General features: G+C 39.2%; 1 protein-coding gene across 2 annotated transcripts in view; it reads right to left on the bottom strand.

Annotated features, from left to right (window-relative positions):
• The window catches only part of MCCC1 (methylcrotonyl-CoA carboxylase subunit 1), a 59825-nt gene that overhangs the window by 34565 nt on the left and 3268 nt on the right, over positions 1-21992 (bottom strand). For both annotated transcript variants that reach the window (XM_025878039.2, XM_025878040.2), the window contains 7 exons: positions 21312-21358; positions 19742-19878; positions 16039-16134; positions 7589-7710; positions 7023-7170; positions 6814-6935; positions 644-755 (listed from right to left, as the gene is read on the bottom strand). In XM_025878039.2, coding sequence (XP_025733824.1) covers positions 644-755; positions 6814-6935; positions 7023-7170; positions 7589-7710; positions 16039-16134; positions 19742-19878; positions 21312-21358 — 784 coding nt within the window. The remainder of the gene's footprint in view (positions 1-643; positions 756-6813; positions 6936-7022; positions 7171-7588; positions 7711-16038; positions 16135-19741; positions 19879-21311; positions 21359-21992) is intronic.

Raw genomic sequence — 21992 nt, 5'->3', positions numbered from 1 at the left:
ACCAAACATCCTAACTTAGTCTACCTTAAATGTGTCCAGAACACTTACATTAGCCTACAGTTGGGCAGAATCATCTAACACAACAGCTATTCCATAATAAAAGGCTGAATATCTCAAAATTTGTTGAATATCAAGTACAGAGAGTGTAAGAACAGGTACGGGTAAGGACGAGTTTAGGTGTATCAGTTACTTACTCTCCTGACTGTGCGGCTGACTGGCTCACTGCTGCCGCCCAGGAGAGTAGCATACCACATAGAGAGCCCGGGAAAAGATCAAAATTCAAAATTCGAAGTATTTCTACTAAATATATATCACTTTTGCACCACCGTAAAGCAAAAAAATTCTAAGTTGAACCATCATGAAGTCAGGGACAGTCTGTACTTGGATCAGAGTAGATTTTCCTAGATACCATCCAGAAGGATCGTGGCCCTACTGTGCCCTCAGTATGGTAGCCTGGGAATTTCAACCCCCTCCTCATCCCCCAAGGCTCCAGTGGGGCCTTATCATTATACTACCACTGGGAAGCAGTTATTCAGCAGGATTCTGGAGGAGACGCTCCCTCCACAGATTCCTGATGTGAAAATTAGAGTGACTGGGGTTTACGTTATAGAGAAGCTTGCAAATTTCTTTACAAGGTCCTTACCCCTGGGGCTTCCTCAATGATCTTCTGATGTCTCCTCTGTACACTACAGTCTCTTTCAAACAAGTACACAGCATTGCCATGGTAGTCACCAAACACCTGGACTTCTACATGCCTATTTAAAAACGCAATGAGAAAGTTTCCATTTGTAGAATTAACATTCTAGAAAAAAAATTACATACATGAAGTGACTAGGAAATAAGAAAACACAGGAGACTATGTTTATGACCTCAGAGTAGGGGCAAGTAACAAGTACAAACTGACAAGGAAAACACTAATAAATCTCACAACAGAATATTTCATGTATTCTCGAAAAGCCAATGAAAACTTTTTTATGATCTGGGGATTTTTATTTTTTATTTTTTATTATTTTTTAAAAGATTTATTCATTTATTTGAGAGAGAGAGAGCTCAAGCAGAGGGAGGGGCAGAGGGAGACAGAGAATCCTGAAGCAGACTCCCCACTGAGTGCAGAGCCCGACACAGGGCTTGATCCCAAGACTCTGAGATCATGACCTGAGCTGAAATCAAGAGTTGGCTACCCAGGCACCCCATGATCAGGGGATTTTTAAAAATCAACCCTTATGGTCAGATTTTATAAACTCAGACAGACTAAAAATTACAATGGCTCATCCATAAAAAGGTTAAGAAATAAATATGGATTAATTTTTTAAAAATATTACTAATATTATATCATAAAAACAAAAAAGGCACTTTAATGTTGAATCTAAAATAGTTAAATTATGAGAAATCATATCAAGAGTAAATGCACAGAACACTTAGGAAAATAAGGGTAAACAGACCATTTGGTGAACATGAAAGCATTCTTCTCAGTAGGTTTATTTTGATATGTTCACTCTGTAGTTCACCTCACATATTTACCACCATGATGAGTGACCAGCAAATGTTTTTTCTGTTGATTTTTTAAAATAAAAATTGTCAAAAAGAAACAATGATAAAAGAAAAACCAGGAAGGGTCTTGTAAATGTACTGTGTTAGCACAATAGCTCATTTCTGTTCCTTTTTTGTTCACCTCATCAAGCCACTTCATTAAACCACTTGGAAGAATTTAGTTTCTTGATATACCATTTTGACTGAATGTTCAATTTTAACCTTTTCCAACCTGTCCATCACATTCTCTTGACAAAATAATAGGAGCTGATTTCTTCCTTTTGGATCTGCCTGCTTGAGTTTTCCTCCTCTTTTCATTTATCTTTAGCTATTATCACCAAACACTTTCTTGTTATTATTTCTCTGGACAAACTGTTGTCTGTGAGATCAATTGAGAAGAGAAAAATGAGAGATTTTATTTTAGCCTCATTTATTCTTTCTCTAATACTCTTCCTTTCTTTTTGGAGATCTAAATTTCTGACCTGTATCATTTTCCTTCTCTCTGAAGAACTTTTGTTATCATTTCTTATAAGTCAAGTCTGTGATGACAATGTCCCTCAACTTTCGTTTGTCTGAGGAAGTCTCTTTCTCCCGCCTGTTTGAAGGATAAGTTCACTGGACACAGAGTTCTACGTTAGTTTTTTTTTTCTTTCAACGCTTTATAAATATTTCACTCCCCCCATTCTTGCTTAAGCCTGATATATTTCTTACCTTGTTTGTCTATAGGTAAGACGTTCTTATCCCCATGATTTTTCCAAGATTTTCTATTTGTCTTTGGTTTCCTGCAGTTTGAATATGATTCAAAAAATGTTTTGACATTTATCCTGCTTGGTGCCCTCAGAGCTTCCTGGTTCTGTGGCTTGGTGTTTATCATTAATTTTGGAACATTTTTGGCCATTATTACTTCAAATATTTCTCCTGCTCCCTTCATTCTTGTAGTATTCAAATAACACAAATGTTATACCTTTTAAAATTGTCCCACAGACCTTGGATATTACGTTTGTTTTCATTCTTATTTCTCTTCTGAATTTCAGTTTGGGAAGTTTCCATTGACTTATGTTCTCGGTCATGGATTCTTTCCTCAGCTGTGTCCAGTCTACCGAGGAGCCCACCAACTGCATTCTTCATTTCTGTTATATTGTTTGATTCCTAGCACTTTTTTTATTATTATTGTTATGTTAGTCACCATGCAGTACATCAGTTTTTGATGTAGTGTTCCATGATTCATTGCTTGTGTATAATGATTCCTAGCATTTTCTTTTGACTATTCTCTTAGAGCGTCCATCTCTCCACTTACATTTCCCAAATGTTCTTGCATGTTGTCTACACACTCCATTAGAGCCCTTAACATATTAATCAGTTACTTTAAACTCTATATCTGACAATTCCAAAATCTGTGGTTCTGGTGCTTGCTTTGTCTCTTTACACTGCGCTTTTTCTTACCTAAATTTTAGCACACCTTGTCATTTTTTTGTTAAAAGCTGGACATGAGGTATCACTTTACAGTAAGTAAGGTAAACACAGACCTTTACTGTAAAGTTTAATGTGAATCTGGCTAGGACACTGGGTTTAATGTCTGCAGTAGTTGTAGGTACCAGAGGCTTGTTTCCTCTAGTGCCCTTGTTTTGTTTCTCCTGTTGTCTTTGACTAAGAACTCTTCTTATTAGAATCTGTGTCTTGCAGTTCTTTCAGCTGAAACCCTGTTATTATACTGGGGCCCTGGTGATGTGGTAGAAGGGTGCAGGGGAGGGAACGCATCCCATGACCTAATGATTAAATCTTGGTCTTTTAGTGGGCCTGTATCCCTGTGTGCTTCAGGTTTCTATGTTCATGAGCACCATTTGTTTGGATGTATGTGTGTATTTTTTTTTTTTTTTTTAAGATTTTATTTGACAAAGACAGAGAGAGCACAAGCAGGGGGAGCAGGAGAGGGAGAGGGAGATATTTACTTATTTTTAAAGTAAGCTGTACAACCAGCGTGGAGCTTGAACTCACGATCCTGAGATCAAGAGTCACATGCTCCACTGACTGAGAAAGCCCGGTGCCCCCAAAAGTGTTTCTTAGCATTTTTTCTCTCCTTACACGAAACAGGAAAGCTTGAGCGGGTTAGAGTTGGCTAACTGCCCTTCCCACAGGACAGAAAAGGTGCTGGCAAAGTTTCCCTTGGAGAGCTGGCCTTTGTTAGGGAGAACAGACCACTCTGGGCCAATCGCAAATGGTTACTTTTCTCCTCCCTCTGCCCCAAAATGGGAGGGAATTTTTCCTGGATTTTCACTGTGAGAACGTGGTGGTGTTCTTGAAGGGAGAACTCATGAAAATCTGGGGTTCCCCTAACACTGGACCTTGAGGAGTTTCTCACTATCAAGCTAGTCCACACCCAGACTCCAGTAATTTATCATAATCCCCGCAGAAGTGTCCCTATCAGTTTATGGCTCCAGGAGCTCTGCTCTGGGCAAGCGGCTCTTGGCTATGATTCACTGTATTCACACGCTGTCCAGATTCCAGGGTGGTGGTTTGCCCTCCGGCCCCCATTCTCTGACAGGTCTAAAACTCACTGACTTTCATTTTGTTCAGATTTTTACATGCTTCTTGGAGGTGAGTGACAACTTCCCAGCTCTTTACATGTTGGAACTAAATGGTTTGTTTTTCAAATTCCAATTGTAAAATTTTACCACTTCCACTGACACTCCCTTATGTGTTAGCTGCTCCAGGGAAGGAGTCAGTAGAGCAGGGACTCCAGGTTCTGAAAGGAACACATACCAGGGGCACAGCACAGCTCTTTTCTGAGTTCTCGGAAGCTGGAAACACTTATTCCTGGGGCGGCTTACAAGGGAAACTTTTTGAGGACCTGTGTTGTGTTATGATTTCTGTAGTGATCATATCACTTTTGTTATTTTCCTTTTTCTGACTGATCCTCTTTTTGTGCTGCTTTATCTAACTTAAGAGATTCTGCCGCGCACATTCTGCTGTCTGAGAACCAGGAGGTGCACCAAATCCCAGCTGTTCCAGTTCAGTCACTGCTGGGGTCTGGCTAGACACACAGACACAGCTGGAGGCTACCAAGAATGCCTTGATATTTTCTAAGAGTTCCACAGTTTTTATTTTCCTATTTACATTTTTAATCCATCTGGAATATATATTGAATGTCAACTGAGAAAGGAACCCAATTTCCTTTTTTATCCTCCAAAATAGTACACTTTGAAGACTGTTTCTATCCCAGCCCTTCAGGTAAGCTCAATAGTTCTGAGCAGATTTATAAAACATCTTGATAGGTACTTTTCTGAATTATAAGCAGCACCTTGACAATCTTCTAGCACTCCATTAACTCAACAGGTAATTACTTAGCAGCATACAAAACAGTATAATTATCACGATATTAAAATATTATTATTAGAAAATACAGATTAAATATATAGAGAAATACTATTACTTGTATTAGGAGAATGAGATTATGAGTGAGTTTGTTTCCCATCTTCTCTACTTTCCATGTTTGTAATCTATTTATATTACTTCTATATTTCAAAAAAATATTATTATTGATGACTGTCATGAAGAAAGTAGCATGCCAGATGATATACAGGGGAAAATAAAAAGAAATGTACTATCAGGTCCTTGATTCCCAGGAGCTTCCCAGCTATTGGGAGAACAAATTACAATGTGAGGTTATATACAGCTAACATTTCACATGTAAAGAATTCACATCTTCAGAAAACGTTGTAGGCATTGAGTTATGGTCACTGAAATAGCTAGCTGACATCTCCACGATAATTCTAACTCAAGAGCATGCCAATATGGACAGTCAGCCTATTCTTTTTTGAAACATATTGTGAAAGGGAGCTCTCAATTTACCTTCGAATTTCCTCCATTTTTGCCTTACTGCTCACTAACAGGTGGTAGACTTTTTTAACTATCAAAATCTAAATGAATTTAACTTACCATACCATGTTCAGGGACAGTTCAAAGTTTTGTAGCACTTGAAACAAAAACAATTTAAGAAGAATACAAAATTAGGTATGATCTTAGAAGAGGCTCACACAAGGAAGGGCCTGAAGCTTTAGTGTATTAACTTCAAGGTGAATCCCTCTCTGCTCATGGTTCCCAAGAGAATTATTCTTTATAAAGTCACTTGACTTACAGCTTTTATATATATATGTAAATACAAATATATATATATAATTACCAAAAATCTATGAAACAAGAAGCTTTTATAGTTCCTTATTTTAAGCAATACATATGAAAATAGAATTCCAGAAAATAAAAAAATTAGAAATTCACATGGCATTTGTTACAGCAGTACCAAGAGAAGCAGTTTAGTACAATGGCTTAGAGTGTGAATTCCGAATTCAAATCCCAGCCTCACCACTTCCCAGCTGGCTCAAGCAAGTCATATGACCATTCTGTTCCTCAGAGTCTTCACCTGCAAAATGGGAATAGGGCCTACCTACAGGATTGTTGCAGGAATTAGATTAGGATTAGGACAGCAAAATTATTTAGTATATGTAAAATGCTCAGAATGTGGCAAATGGTAAGTGTGATATATGGGTGAGATGTTAGTAGTAGTATTTGTTAACATATCACTACCAACTCAATTTAGGTATCTATTCTCATTCTCTGAGCATCTCAACTGATGCTTATAGAATTCCTTAAGATAAAAGTAAATTTCTTACAAAAAATTTTTTTTTATTTTGAAAAAATCCCAAGTTCCATCAACAAGAAATGGATTAGGGGCGCCTGGGTGGCTCATTCGTTAAGTGTCTGCCTTTGGCTCAGGTCATGATCCCAGGGTGCTGGGATCGAGCCCTGCGTCGGGCTCCCTGCTCAGCGGGGAGCCTGCTTCTCCCTCTCCCACTCCCCCTGCTTATGCTCACTCTGTCAAATAATAAAATCTTAAAAAAAACAAAACAATAAATGGATTGAATAAATTACTGGTATATCAATATCATGGAACCATTAAGCCCAATAAAAAGAATAAGGGAGACCTGTATTTACAGACATGGAGAGACAGCTAGGATGCCATACTAGCATATGATACGACGTTACGTTGTACTCGCTGTCCTGCTGTATGTATTTGTATTCGGTGCGTACATGTATAAATACTTCTATTCATGCAGAAAATGCTTGGAGGAATACACACTGTATACGCTACGTGGTTACATCAGGGGGTGGGACTGGGGAACTTAATGTACTTACGTACTAGCAGAACTTTATATTTTATATAATCTGTATGCATTTCTTTTATAATTTACTTTTAAAAAGCTGACTCGGAAAAAAAGCCAAACCCACCTTGGCGTGTCTACAAACTTCTCAATCAGCATCGCATCATCATTGAAAGACTTCTTAGCTTCTCTCCGTGCTGATTCTAACTGTTCTTGGAATTCTTCTTCAGATCTGACAATCCTCATGCCCTAAGACAGCAAGACAGTTATGACTACAACCTAAATAAAACCAAGAAGACTAGCCTGAGATGAAAAACACAGCACGCACAATCTTACTTTTCCTCCTCCACCCCGGACAGCTTTAATCATGACAGGATAACCAATTCTCCCCGCGTGCTCCCTCAGGCACTGGTCCGACTGGTCCTCGCCATGATAACCTTCCACAACAGGCACTCCGGCAGCAGCCATTATGGATTTGGATGTGCTTTTGAATAAAAAAGGTGAGATGACCCAATTCTATGAGTTATTTCATACAAGAGAAACACAAAAACAGCCCAATCTATAAATACAATGGAACTTTTTAAAATAAAACAACCCACAGGTAAAGAAAAGACTATAGACAACAAACATTCACATAAATATTAAAATATTAGTTTTTCTGTGATAACTAGGAATCCAGTTTTTCATGTGATAGCTCATCCCACCTTGTTTTTAATCCCTAAAACTAATTCATATATTGATTAGAAACCCTAATTAGATGAACGTTTTCTGTAACTCACTGGAGTGGCAGATGAATAACTTAATGCCTATGACAACCAAAGTTTCTAATTACCATGTCTCTTATAGGTTAACCATTTCAATGGACCTTCCTATGGTTATATTTAAAAGATAGAAATTAATACCTCTTTATACCCATGTCTTTAATTGCAGATGAAGGAGGACCTATAAAAAGAATTCCTTCTTGTTTACACAGTTCGGCAAATTCCGTGTTTTCTGAAAGAAAACCATATCCTGGATGGATAGCCTAGAAGTGAAAATGAAAGGACAAATTTACTAGCACTCCACTGACACGCTGTGCGAGGCCGGAGATGTCATCTCCCTCTGGGGAAGCCTCTCCCCACGCTGGTGGTAAGTACACTATGGGCTCTATCAGAATCTGTTTCTAAAGAGGGATCTGAAACATTCATGCTGAAGTTCTGAAGCCTGACCTGAACCAGATAATCTATACTTCTTTTTACTGTGGTAATATATACACAACATAAGTTGACCATTTTAACCACTTTTTAAAAAATTGTTTTATCATGTTATGTTAGTCACCATACATCATTAGTTTTTGATGTAGTGTTCCATGATTCATTGTTTGCGTATAACACCCACTGCTCCATTCAATACGTGCCCTCTTTAATACCCATCACCAGGCTAACCCAACCCCCCACCCCCGCCTCCCCTCTAGAACCCTCAGTTTGCTTCTCAGAGTCCATAGTCTCTCATGGTTCATCTCCCCCTCCAATTTCCCCCCCTTCATTTTAACAACTTTTAAGTGTAGAGTTCAATGGCATTAAAGTACATTCACAATGCTGTGCAACTATTACCACCATCCGTGTCCACAATGTTGTCATCATCCCAGAGACTCTGTACCATTAAATATCAATTCCACGTTCCCTGATAACCTCTACCTTACTTTCTGTCTCTATAATACCCAATCTAGGAACCTAATATAAACAGAATTGTAGAACATTTGTCCTTTTGTGTCTAGTTTATTTCATTTAGTATTATGTTTTCAAGGTTCTTCCATGTTGTAGCATGTATCAGAATTTCATTCCTTTTCATGGCTGAATAATAGAACACTGTGTATATTACATATTTTGGGTTTTTTTGCTTATCCATTCATCTGTTGATGGATGTGTGGATCGTTTCTACCTTTTGCTTTTGTGAGTAACACTGCTATGAACATCGGTGTACAAGTACCTGTTTGAGTCCCTGCTTTAAATTCTTTTAGGTATAGATCTGTAAGTGAAATTGTTTGATCATACAGAAGAATCTATATTTTAATTTAAAGTAATACTGCTATTAGGGTAGAGTGTCAATGAATATTTGCAAGCAGGAGTAAAGGGCTCCACAGTAGCAGGGGGAGTGTTGTTTACTCTGTCTCCATATAAAGCTGGCCTAGAACTGAAACCATGGTACCCCAAAACTGAAAGGAAGACACTAGCACAATAATACCTCATTTATCTTCAGGTCACTATCTGCCAATATCACCTTTCCAGAAAAAAAGGTAAGAAGCAAACAAAAGGTCATATATTAGAGTCTACATATACTTTGGGAAAGAGGACCCCCTCATATGTTAACCTAGTCACTTGCAACCTACTCAGAGTTTTAAGAAATTTATATGTCTGGCTTTCTAGCCCACAGAAGAGGAAAATCAATACCTGAAGGACAGTAAGATTCCGAAGAGCAAACATATTCACAGCAAAAAGGGAGGATACAGAGGAAAGCAGAAAGCAAAACAGTCTTACACAATTTAGTGAGGGATAAAGCAACTTTCTCTCCAACCTCAACAGCCCTGATGGCATTTTTGTTCTTCTAAAATAACAAGAATATATAATAATTACAACCAAGAGAATGTAGAAAGAAAAAAGTTCACCCAACAGTATTTCAAAACAAACATATTCAAAGAATAGTTATGTTTCAGGGGCGCCCTGGTGGCTCAGTTGGTTGAGCGACCAACTCTTGATTTTTGGCTCAGGTCATGATCTCGGGGTCGTAAGATGGAGCCCCAAGTTGGGCTCACCGCTCGGTGTGGAGTCTGCTTGAGATTCTCTCTCTCCTCTCCCTTTGCCCTTCCCCTGGCTTGTGCATGTGCTTTCTCTCTCTCTCTCTTTTAAATAAATAAACAAATAAATAAAAATCTTAAAAAAAAACCCCAAAGAATAGTTATGTTCCAAAATTAAAGGGGGTACGCTTCAGACATCTGGTAAACTCATATGACTAGAAAACCAACATCTTAGTGACAGCAAACAACAAAATGCTAGATAATCACATTTTGATGTCAGCTTGATCAGTTTGATGTTTTTTAAACCAAAGTTCAATTTTAGTAATTTTATGTGAAATGTCAAATATTACTTATATGAGGCGAAGTGAAACAGGTCTACATCCATCTTCCCTGTCTTAACAGCTTTTTTTTTTATGATTTACAGTACATAACATTCACTCGTTTATAGTTTGATTAATTTAGCAAATTTATACAACTGTGCAACTATTACTATAATCCAGTTGTAGAATACTTCCATCATTTGAATAAGTTCCTCTGTGCCCCTATGCATAACTGATTAATCCTTGCTCCCAGAACCAGGAAACTACTGACCTGCTTTTGGTCTTTTTCAATTTTGCCTTTTTTTAGAAATCTCATATAAACGGAACCACACAGTGCAGAGTCTTATGTGTCTGGCTTCTTTAGCTTAGCATAATGCTTAATGGCTCATCCTCGTTGTGTGCATGGGTAGTTCATTTTTTATAGATCTTTTTATATTTGTTGATGTACTGAATGGATAGCCCACATTTTATTTATCCATTCATTTGGATTTTTTCCCAGTTTTAGACTATTATGACTAATGCTGTTGTGAACAACTCATGTACAAGTAACATATGTGAACATATTTTTCATTTCTCTTGGGTAAATGCCCAGGAGTGCAATTGTTGGGTCAAATATGGTAAGTATATATTTAACTTTTTTAAAACCAGCCAGTTTTCTAAAGTGGCTGTACTATTTTGCGTTTCCATCAGCAATGTATGAATGGTTCTAAGTTTCTCCATATCCCTGCCAACACGTGGTATTAACAGTCTTTTTGATTTTAGCCTTTCTAGTCTGTACATAGTGATACTGCATTCTTAAAACATCTTCACTGACATATAATTGATGTACCATAAACTTAGCCAAATCAATGACTTTTAGTATTATTCACAGAGTTGGCAAACATTACCATAATCTAAGATACTGAGTAAGATCTAATAACGTAATTTTCATCACCCCCAAAACAAACTCCATGCCTATTAGCGGTTATTTTCCATTCCCTACATAGCCCCTGCCCTAGGCAACCACTGATTTACTCTGTTTCTCTAGATTTGCCTATTTTGGACATTCCATATAAATGGAATTATGCAACACATACAGTCTTCAGTGACTGGCTTCCTTCTTCCACTGAACACAATATTTTCAAAGTTCATCCATTTTTTAGCATGTATCAGCACCTCTTTCCTGTTTATTGCTGATTTTAGGTTTATCTTTTTGTATATAAATATCCAATCATTACAGCACAACTTGTTGAAAAGACTATCTTTCCCACTGATTTACTTTAGCTCTTTTGTTCAAAAATAAATTGACCATACATGTGTGAGTTTATTGTGGGACTTTCTATTCTGTTGCACTGACATATGTATTTTTTCCTTCTGATACCATACTGTCTTGGTTACTGTAGGTTTATAATGAGTTTTGAAATCCGAGAGTCTAAACCCTACAAATTTATCATCTTTTCAAAATTGTTTTTTTTAGAGATTTTATTTTTAAGTAATCCCTGCACCCAATATGGCGCCTGAGCTCACAACAAGAGTTGCATGCTCTACTGACTGAGCCAACCAGGCGTCCCTCAAAATTGTTTTAACTATATGCCAGACCTTTGGGCTATTTTAGGACCAGCTTGTCAACATTTACCAAAAAAAGCCTATTGGAATTTTGATCAAGATTGCCTTAAATCTACAGATCAATTTGGAAAGAACTGCCATCTTAACACTATTGATTCTTCCAATGATATATCTATCCATTTATTTAGAACTTCTTTAATTCCTCTCAGCAATGTGTTATGGTTTTCATGCATAGATCTTAAACCAATTTTGCTAACTTTAATGCTAAGTATTTGATTTTTACTGATGTCATTGTGAATATAACTGTTTCCTTAATTTCATTTTCAAAGTGTCGCTAGCTTCCCTTCTTTTGAACAGATAGTTAATTCAAAAGAACTCTGATGAACCAGATAAATATTCTCCTTCAGAACTAAAAAGAAAAGTACCTATCTTCTTGCAAAAAAAAAAAAAAGTCCAACCACACATTACAGGAATGACCTCAAGAAGTTTTAACTAATTTCTCTTAGGAATAACAATTTAATATATCCAAATCACAGTATTCTTGAGCATTTGAATATATTAAAAAGGAAAAATCAGTAATATTACTGTTACCAGGGGGCTAATTTCTCTAGCCATCAGGCTTGTATTTAGCCACCAATTCACCCTGGTGGGTCCTAGGATTTTAAGCTTATTTAGATCCTTCATTCCATAGTACTAATATGCCTTTAACAATAAAGACAGAAACTGTCATCTCCTACCCTTAAATCTCTGCCAAAATAATTTATTCCATTCTTTGTAACCTTTCTGCTGCACTTTTCAAGCATATGTACAGGTCCAAAGTTGTTGTTGGCTCTGCCTTCAAGCAGAAATGAGAGGTGTCCTTTATTGATGGAGAGAACAAGTCATACTCTTTAAACTCTTATTAGCAAAAATTTCCTATCCACATCTCCAATACTTAAACATATGGATTTCCTTCTGGTCAACTACACAGATGACCAGCATTTAAATAACTTGCAATATTCATTAAAGTTACTTATCGGTGATTTCAAAATGCCTGTAATAAAGTTATTCATTCCTGGTGGTACATTAAAAGAAACTGGAGCACTGCACAAAATATTAATGCTCAGGAACTAATCCTGTCAACTGAGGGGATAAAAGTTTTTTAAACCTCTCACTAAAGAATAATACACATACAGAAAAGTGCATGTCGTAAGCATACAGCTTTTATAAACATAGTTTTCATTAACTGAATATACCTGTGTAACCAGCACTCAGCTCAAGAAACAAAGTATCACTAGTATTCCACAAGACCCCTGTAAGCTTCTCTTCCAGTAACTAACTCTAGGGCCCGCCCCCAAAGCACTATGGCAAGAGTCTCTTTAAAAGGCTCCTCAGGGGATTCTAATCTTCAACCAGCACTTACTACCTGATCTTTCCCATGCAGCGAAGATCTGAGACAAATGAGAATCAAGAGAACTACAGAACCATTACATTTTCTAGATTCTCTCAAGTTAGCCATGTCACCAGCAAATCACGAGAAATTTAACTCATATGCAAATGTTACTCTAGCATGCATAAAAATGCCTATGTCAAAATGGCTACATTAACAATTCTACATTCTGGGCAACCTTCTTTCAAAATCATTAGACAAACGTTATTCAAAGTCCTGTATCAGAAAGATCAGTAAGTTTCTTCTTCAAAGTTAAAGCGAGGTTTACTCCCTAATTGACAAGTATCCTTTTATTAGAGAGCCTCCTCAATCGTAACCCACCAAATTTCCTTTTCAATCAGGATTCCAGGAAGAACTGAAGTAGGTTTCTTTGGCCTCAGTTTTCTGACTTAATTCCAACCCCTATACCCAATAATAGTCCCATATTACTCATTTTTCTGATGTTATTCTTTGTTTTAATTACTACCTGTAATGTTTACAAGCCATCTCAAATCTTGAATATCCAGGCAAAGTGCGTGAAAATTACTCATTCTTTCTTCATTGTTTGTTAGTATAGCATCTAATAGAATACTAGTCCAGATAGACACAGTTAATAAATTCCCCATTAGCATATCATTCATTTGCTACAGGGTTGTTATTTAAACTGAAAAATGGTCTCAGCAAACTATCACTAAAAAGGGAGATTTTAGGGGTGCCTGGGTGGCACAGTCAGTTAAGTGTCTGACTCTCGGTTTCCGCTCAAGTCGTGATCTCAGGGTCACGAGGTTGAGCCCTGCTAGGGCTTGCACTCAGCACAGAGTCTACTTAAGATTCTCTTTCCCTCTCCCCCTGCCCTTCCCCACCATCTGCCCCCATCCCCTGCTCTCTCTCTCTCAAAAAAAAGGGGGGGGAAGATTTTCACCTCTAAGGAAATAACTGATTAGAGTACAAAACAGTGATAAAATAAGAAAGCTGGCTGGCTTACAAGAAACTTTTTTTTTTAAGATTTTATTTATTTATTTGAGAAAGAGACAGGGAACATGAGCAAGGATAGGGGCAGAGGGAGAAAGAGACTCCCTGCTGAGCAGGGAGCCAGACCTGTGAACCTTGGGACCATGACCTGAGCCGAAGGCAGATGCTAACCGACTGAGGCACCCAGGCGCCCCTACAAGAAACTATTTTTAATTAATTGAAATTTCTGATTAAATAATACCTTCCCTTTTACCAAAATGCAGGACAACAAAGTTCTACTGCTCAGCCTGGTCTAACATAGGGCTGGAAGTCAGGAGACTTGTATTTAATCCTCTCTTTCAATGATAAGTTTTGCATTCAAGGTACCTGGGGATTTTAATAAAAATGCAAATTATGCATAAAATGTAAATTACAGTGGTTTGGGGTAAGGCTTAAGAGTCTGCATTTCTACTGAGCTCCCAAACAATGCCATGGGCCATGCTCTGATTACGGAGACTAGATAATTTGGGTTATCAGGTAACCTTCTGTGCATTAGATTTTACATCTGTAAAATGAAGGTAGTAACACTCTCTCCTAAAAACAATAAAAAAAAAGAAATATGTAATGGAATTTCAGTGTTCCTGACTGGATCCTGAATGACAGCCCCTCACTGCCTTCACTCCATCTACACTGAATATTACTCTCCCTTGAATGCCAAGCTTGTTTGAATCTCAGAGTCTTGGCAACTGCATTTGCCTGAATCTCGCTCTTCAGATTCTTCATATGGCTGGCTGCTCATCAGTCAAGGTCTCTGTTCAACTGTCACCTCTTTGGAAAGGCCTCTCCTGACCACCCGATTTTAAAGTATATCCTAACCTGTCTTTATCCCCTTATCCTGCTTTACTTTTCTCCACCACTTATAACATTCTTAATTGTATTATTTCTTTACCTGTTTAACTATTTATTGTCTGCCCCACCTACTAGAGTGTAGCTTCACAGGGTAGGAACTATGTGTCTTATCCACTGCTGCATCCGTGCTTAGAAGCTGGCACAAAGCAGGAGACCAAGGAATGCTTGCTGAGAATAAAGCCGTGAAGGGTCAGAGAAGGGCGAACAGAGTACTTCAGGCAGGTGAATAATACATGCAAATGCTAAGAAGAAATAAGCATGTGTATAAAGGAGACTGAGAAAAGTTCATGGTAGCGCTAATAAAAGAACTGGCAATGAGAATAAAGTTTTGACAAATACTGGACACTCTTAAATGCTAGGCTAACAAGTTTGAACTCTAACCTGTAACCATAGGAACCTAGGAAGATTACTCACTAGGGGATAGGATGAAAAAGGGTGAGGTTATTAAAAAAAAAAAAAGAGCAAGGAATAATAATGAAACTAGTGTTTAACAAACACTTGTCTACACGTACTGAATGGAGCACTGGGTGTTAATATGCAAACAATGAAGCATGGAACACTACATCAAGAACTAATGATGTACCGTATGGCTACTAACATAACATAAAAAAAAAAAAACCACTTGTCTAAATAGTATGGAGAACTCACTGGATAGGTAATGGACTTAGGAGGGAAACCAGCTGAGAATCAGAAATCTAGATGAGAAATCATAAAGTCTGGTTGTGTGATAAAAAAGAACTATTTCTGGGACATCTGGGTGGCTCAGTCGGTTAAGCATCTGCCTTGGGCTCAGGTCATGATCCCAGGGTTCTGGAATCAAGTCCCACATCGGGCTCCTTGCTCAGCGGGGAACTTGTATCTCCCTCTGCCTGCCGCTCCCCCTGCTTGTGCACGCCCTCTCTGACAAATAAATAAATAAAATCTTCAAAAATAAAGAACTACTTCTGAAGAAATTTCAAACAAAGACTCCACACAGTTGGTTCCTATTTTATTTTGATGTAATAATATTGGAGTTTTGAACCTGGGAGACTGGAAAACTTGGGAGTGGGGCCTAGAATGGGACTGGGAAGTCAGAGGGCAACAGATTTCTTTCTTGATTTTATTTTTTCTCGGAATTTATAGCACCATCTATTTCTCACGAAGGATCTGATGTTCCTAGGCTCTGGTTTTAATGGTAGAAGGACAGAATTCCCTCTTAATTTTAATTTGTAATATAAACCCTTCCCCACCTGTTTTCCAAAAGATCTAAAGTGCACAGGATTCAGTGAGAAGGTGGAGTGACTGAGGAATAAGGGACATGTCTAGTATACAACAACCCCATAATCAAATGTAAAAATCTTGGGAATGGCTAAAAACAAAGAATGAGTTCTGAAAATGGTAAGTAATTTTGTGTGAACTGTACAAAATTTACTCCTTTTACATTGCAAATCTCTTCACGACTCTTACCTGGGCAGCGGAGATCTTGGCCACTTGAATGATTTTCTCCATAGAAAGGTAGCTCTGTTGCGAGGGAGCAGGGCCAATGGAATATGCTTCATCTGCCTGTTTAAGGAATATTACATGCTTAAAAGATCTCACAGCTAGCACACACTAATACACGACAGAACGGCTTCAGGGTCATTTGATTATTATAAATAAAAAGACTGGCTCCCCAAGAACAATGCAAGAATTAAGAAACAGAAGGACCAGCTCATGCCTGCTATAACAATAAGCCAGTTTGCAATCTTTTGCATGAAGAGGATGCCCAAACTTGATTTTTATGTATAAACCAAACACTAAAGTGAAATGTCTTTAGGAGAGAAAGCAACAGTATCATCACTAGTAACAATAATAACCTTAAATGTATCTAATGCCAAAAGTGTACAATTTGACTAGATAAAATGACAGTTGTATGCAGCAAGAAATAAAATTATGAAGTTTACTAAAGTGTATATAATTATTCAAGTATGACGATAATGCTCTTTACTTTGGGTGAACTACTTTTTACACTGTCCTTTAAAATGTCCACATTAAGGGCGCCTGGGTGGCTCAGTTGGTTAAGCAACTACCTTCGGCTCGGGTCATGATCCTGGAGTCCTGGGATCGAGTCCCACATCGGGCTCCCTGCTCAGCGGGGAGTCTGCTTCTCCCTCTGACCCTCCCCCCTCTCATGTGCTCTCTCTCTCTCATTCTCACTCTCCCAAATAAATAAATAAATAAATAATCTTTAAAAAAAAATAAAAGCTCCACATAATCACAGCAGCCCTCGAAGCAGACCAGAGAGAAAACTTCACTCATTCATTCAAAGACTCATTGAATGCCTACTATGTACCGTGCATGCTTTGAGGTAGGAGCTGCCTGCACAACACTAAATACACGTCCCTGCCTGGAGGGAGAGACAGACATCAAACATACATCCACACACGTAGTGACAACTGCAATAAAGGCCATGAAGGAAAAACAAAGGACACGACACAGGTGAAGAGGAAGACCGATGATCAGGCCTGAGGGTGCTCAGGGAAAGGCTGGGAGGGAAGGTCAGGGCCTCCTCTGGGAGGACCAAGACTTGGCCAGGCAAGTGGCTGGAGGATGTGGAGTTGGGAACAGGAATGGAGAAGGGGGCCAGCCTCCCACACAAAGAAAGCAGCATATATGGAGGTCCTGAGCTGGGAAGAAACTTGGTCCATTGGAGGGACTGACACAGGCTTGTGTGGCAGAAGCCCAGTGAGCCAGGGGCTACGGTCCAGAGATGTGGCTGGACAGACCAGGGAGCACAGGTTTCAGGGGGCCTCCTGGGCCTCCAGAAGCTTTGGATTTTCTCCCAAGGGAACATATAATGAAGTTCTCTGGGTATTGTTTTTTTGTTTTTAAACTTTTAATTCCACAAAAACACAAATCCATTCTTATTCTAAAGAACGTGAACAATGATACCAAGGCAAAGGAGCCTTTTGGTACCGCCCCTCTCCCTCACTTCAAACCTCTTCCAGATAGAACTACTATGATCAATTTGGGACATATTCTTCCATATCCATATTCCTATTTATTTGTATATATTTACATAAACACATACAGTTTTAGTTTTTGTTTTTATATGAACAGGATCAAACTTCTGTAATTGCTTTTTTCACTAACAGTATGTCTTGGGAGCTCTCCTTCCTTGCTAGTGCACATGTGTCTACCTCATTTTTTTATAACAATCGCACAACGTTCCACAGGATGGAGGTCCCACAGTTGATTTAATCATGTAGCTCTGAACAGACATTTAGGTCATAATGGCAAAAAGCTGGATGCTGGCAACATTCCCATAAATGCCTTATTTGCATATACGTGTGAGCATGTATCTGGACTGAGATCTAGAGGCACGTTTGCAGGGCTGGGTGAAGGATATGACATTTTAATAGCTCCCAGTTAATCATCCCTTGAAATGGCATCACCGACATACATTTCATCAACATACTAATTTTTAACCACATTATAACCAACAATACTACCCGTCTCTTAAATTCTTGCTAATCCAGTAGATGATCAAAGGTTTAAGGCATTTAGGGGCGCCTGGGTGGCTCAGTCGGTTAAGCGACTGCCTTCGGCTCAGGTCATGATCCCAGGGTCCTGGGATCGAGCCCCACATCCAGCTCCCTGCTCCGCGGGAGGCCTGCTTCCCCCTCTCCCGCTCCTACTGCTTGTGTTCTTCCTCTTGCTGTGTGTGTGTCTCTCTCTGTCAATTAAATAAATAAAATATTAAAAAAAAAAGGTTTAAGGCGTTTAAAGCAGAGGAGCACGATGAGAATATCTGCTGTTAGGCTATTGGCCTGGCTGCAACGTAGAACATACCATGGAAGTGGTCAAGATGCAAGTAGGGAGACCACTTAGGAGGCTGCGGCACCGGACTGGCAAAGGTGATGGTGGCTATGACTTAAGGTGCCAATGGGAGAGGGCAGAAAGAAGAGGAAAGAAGTGTTCGGGAAACAGAATAAACCGCACCAGGTGATGCCCAAATGGGGAAGGCGAAGTCATGTAGAGTGGTGGGAAGACAGAAGATGTTCAAAGACGCCCAGATCTCTGGCATTATGGCTTTTATGGGCCACAGTATTGCCATCTGCCGGGTTAGGGAGGTCTGCAGGAAACGCAGCTTCACTACAGAACAAAGTCAGGAGTTCAATTTCAGGCACACTGGTTTGGTAGCTGTGACACATCCACGTGGAGATGTCGTGTGGGCAGCTGGGTGTACTTGCAGCACATTCAAAAGAGTATGGGCTAGAAATAGAAATTTGGAAGGGTTAGCAAAGCCCTAGGAGACGAAATGATCTAGAGTGAGAGCACACAGCGAGAAAAGAAGAAGCCAGAAGATGTCTGAAAAGCTAAGAGGAGGACTCCAGAGCACAGGAAGACACCTAGCCTTGGACGGGACGAGTTATAGATGCTGACGCAGCGAACAGAAGAAGTGCACTTCCTCTTCCTCTGGGCATCAAGATCATCAGATGAGAATAGGTGGGTAGAGGGAATCAGAGGCTGGAATGGAGCAAAGCAGGCTTGAGTTGGTCACTACACAGAATGCGGAAGAAAAGTGGCCAGGGAGCCCATGGGCCTGCCAGGCAATGCTGAAAGTCCAGCGGCGGCCAGTTGCCACGAACTTCTGTCACTGCTCAGTCTTGCCACAGGCATAAGGAAGACGGAGAGTTGAATTCATCCATGGTTGGTTCTGGCTGGTGAACAACAGCTAGTAACAAGTGGTAACACTCAGGGGAGTAGGATCCTTTTAGTTATAATCTTATAGCTAAGCCAGGGCTCAGAAACATTAAGTGACTTGTCGAAGATCCCTTGGCCAGTAAGTGGTAGTTCCTAAGACTGGAACCTGGATCCTTCTTGTATGTGGGGGATCCAGATATGTGCCACTCAAAAGTATGATCTGTGGCCACATTCTGTGAACTGTCTTAACCAACCCCTGATGAGATAGGACTTTGCCTGTAAGTCAACTACACAACCCAAACACACTGTTTCGTTCAACTGGTGTTATGTTTGGAAACCGTTCCCAACAGGGATGAGAGAATTTACCCACTTGTGCCCTGTTAACACAACAAACATAAACTGTCAACATAAAGAAGTAAAATACCAACACAATAAAAAAAGCCAATCACTTACAAAATTTGACTTTCAGTTTTTAACAACGTACCATGTTGACATGCATGGAGGTCCTGTCGGCCTCACTATACACAGCCACAGACTGTATACCCATTTTTTTGGCTGTTCGTATCACCCTGCAGGCAATTTCTCCTCTGTTTGCAATGAGGAGTTTGGCAATGTTTCGTCCTGTTTAAAACACCATGAAAATCACACACAAATGTTACCAGAGAGCAAAGAATGAGAAAGCAAAATAAACATCCCATGATATGAACCAGCCGATAAACATTTGTTTTGTTTTGGTAAAATCAACACAGCAGAGCCGCAAATAACCGTTTTAACTAATATTAGTGCCTTTTTTTCCTCTTCACTGAAATTCAAGATGCCCTCATTAACATCAACTCTTAAATCATTCAGCTTTTTCAACTTTAAAATGAAAAGATGCTTTGATAATGCCAAAGGTCAAATTACAATAGCCCCAAGCCCCCATCAGTAATGAATCTTTCATAAGTACTTATGCCTCAGGACCTGTGTTAAAGACTCACTCTGGACTTAAATCTTCACAATAGTCCCATGAAGTAGATACTATTATTATTATATCAATCTTAAAGATAAAGAAATTACAACTCAAAGAGATACAACTTTCCTGAAATAATATAGCTAAAAGAAATGGTGGAGCCAGGATTGGAACCCAGGTCAGCTTCACTCCAGAATCTGAAGTCTCAGTCACTCTGCCCACCGCCTCTGGCCCTTACACATACACAGAGATGCGTGGCTCTCTCGCAACGGAAGTGAGGACCGTACCAGTACACCGATACCGGTGCCATAAGGACATTTTGTTGTATCAGTATGTAAAATGCACTTCCATCATCACACATAAAATAAATGTTCCCTGGCAGTTTATAATAACTATTTTTCTCAAAAAGTACAGTTATATAACTTAAAACAAGGTCTTTCTTTGGGGATCTATAGAGCCTGAGTTGTCACAAGAGCTGCTAGGATGACGTATGCGTGTATGTGTCTTGTGGGGAGGAAGCTGCATCCAATCAACCACAAGTTACACTTATATATGTTTCAGAGTTGGGAATTCCATGTAACATTTTATTTGAAAAAACATTCTGCTACTTAACAGAACTGTTGTAAAGCACTGATTTAGACCATCATAGTTATGCCTTTGCAGTTCACCTCACTAAAGATGATCAAAGAGGCAGAAATAACAACATATACTTAAATGGTCTCAATTGGGGCGCCTCGGTGGCTCAGGTCATGATCTCAGGGTCCTGGGATCGAGTCCCACATCGGGCTCCCTGCTTGGCGGGAGGCCTGCTTCTCCCTCTCCCACTCCCCCTGCTCGTGTTCCCTCTCTCGCTATGTCTCTCTGTGTCAAATAAATAAAATCTTTAAAAAAAAAAGTTCTCAATTATTTCTGTATATGTTTTAGACTCAAGAACAAGAGAGATCTGACATAAAAAGAGATAGAAACCATGACTCAATACTCACTAAGAAAATGATCATGAAAATCCCAAACTTCAAAAGTATATGAAAACTAATTCTACACACACAAATTAAGGAATTTAACATTTCACAATCTGAAGCAAAGCCAAGTAGAGCAGAGACTGTACCTGTGGTTGTTGCATACTTCATGGTTCTCTGCTTCCAAGTCCAACTCCTATCAAGTGAATCCAGATGGAATTATAATTAAACAGGATACACAAGATCAGTTCCAAAAGAATCAAAATTTTTTAAAACTTGAAACCAAATCCAGATATGACCTTCGTTAAGCCTGAAGCCTACAAAGTAACTTAATAAGATTTTCTTTGTGGGAAGAAAATTCCTCTAGAAACCGGAAGTTACAGTTCTGGCTCTTTTCCCTGGCACCGCGTGTCCTTGAGATGGGGCTGGATCACCTAACCTGCTCATTCCAGAGGCTGGCATATGGCCACAGAGTCACCACAATTAGAAGAAAGTCAAGGTACTTCAAGAACATCCAGTTCAGCTTTTTCAGACCCTTTTGACTAGAATCCAAAGTAAAAACTATATTTGACTTCACAAGTTGGTCCACATGCAAAACAGAAGTTTCATGACAAAAGAGTTTCCCTGCGTTTTGATACTCTCTGTTCTATTCCAGTTTACTAAATAAAATACGCTGGTCAAACTACGGCTTGAAAAATACCGATCTAACTCAACCCCTGAAAACTGGTAAGACAGGTTTGAACAATTAAGCCCAGAGAAGTAAAGAGGAGTTGAGAGTTGATCAAGGGCAGCAGAAAGAATGCTGGCTATGGGGCTGGGAAAGCCCCCAC

Source organism: Callorhinus ursinus, unplaced genomic scaffold (assembly GCF_003265705.2).
Source record: "Callorhinus ursinus isolate GAN/ISIS: 27379988/994484 unplaced genomic scaffold, GSC_fseal_2.0 scaffold1, whole genome shotgun sequence".
Taxonomy (NCBI): Eukaryota; Metazoa; Chordata; class Mammalia; order Carnivora; family Otariidae; genus Callorhinus; species Callorhinus ursinus.
This window is presented reverse-complemented; position numbering and strand designations above follow the sequence as displayed.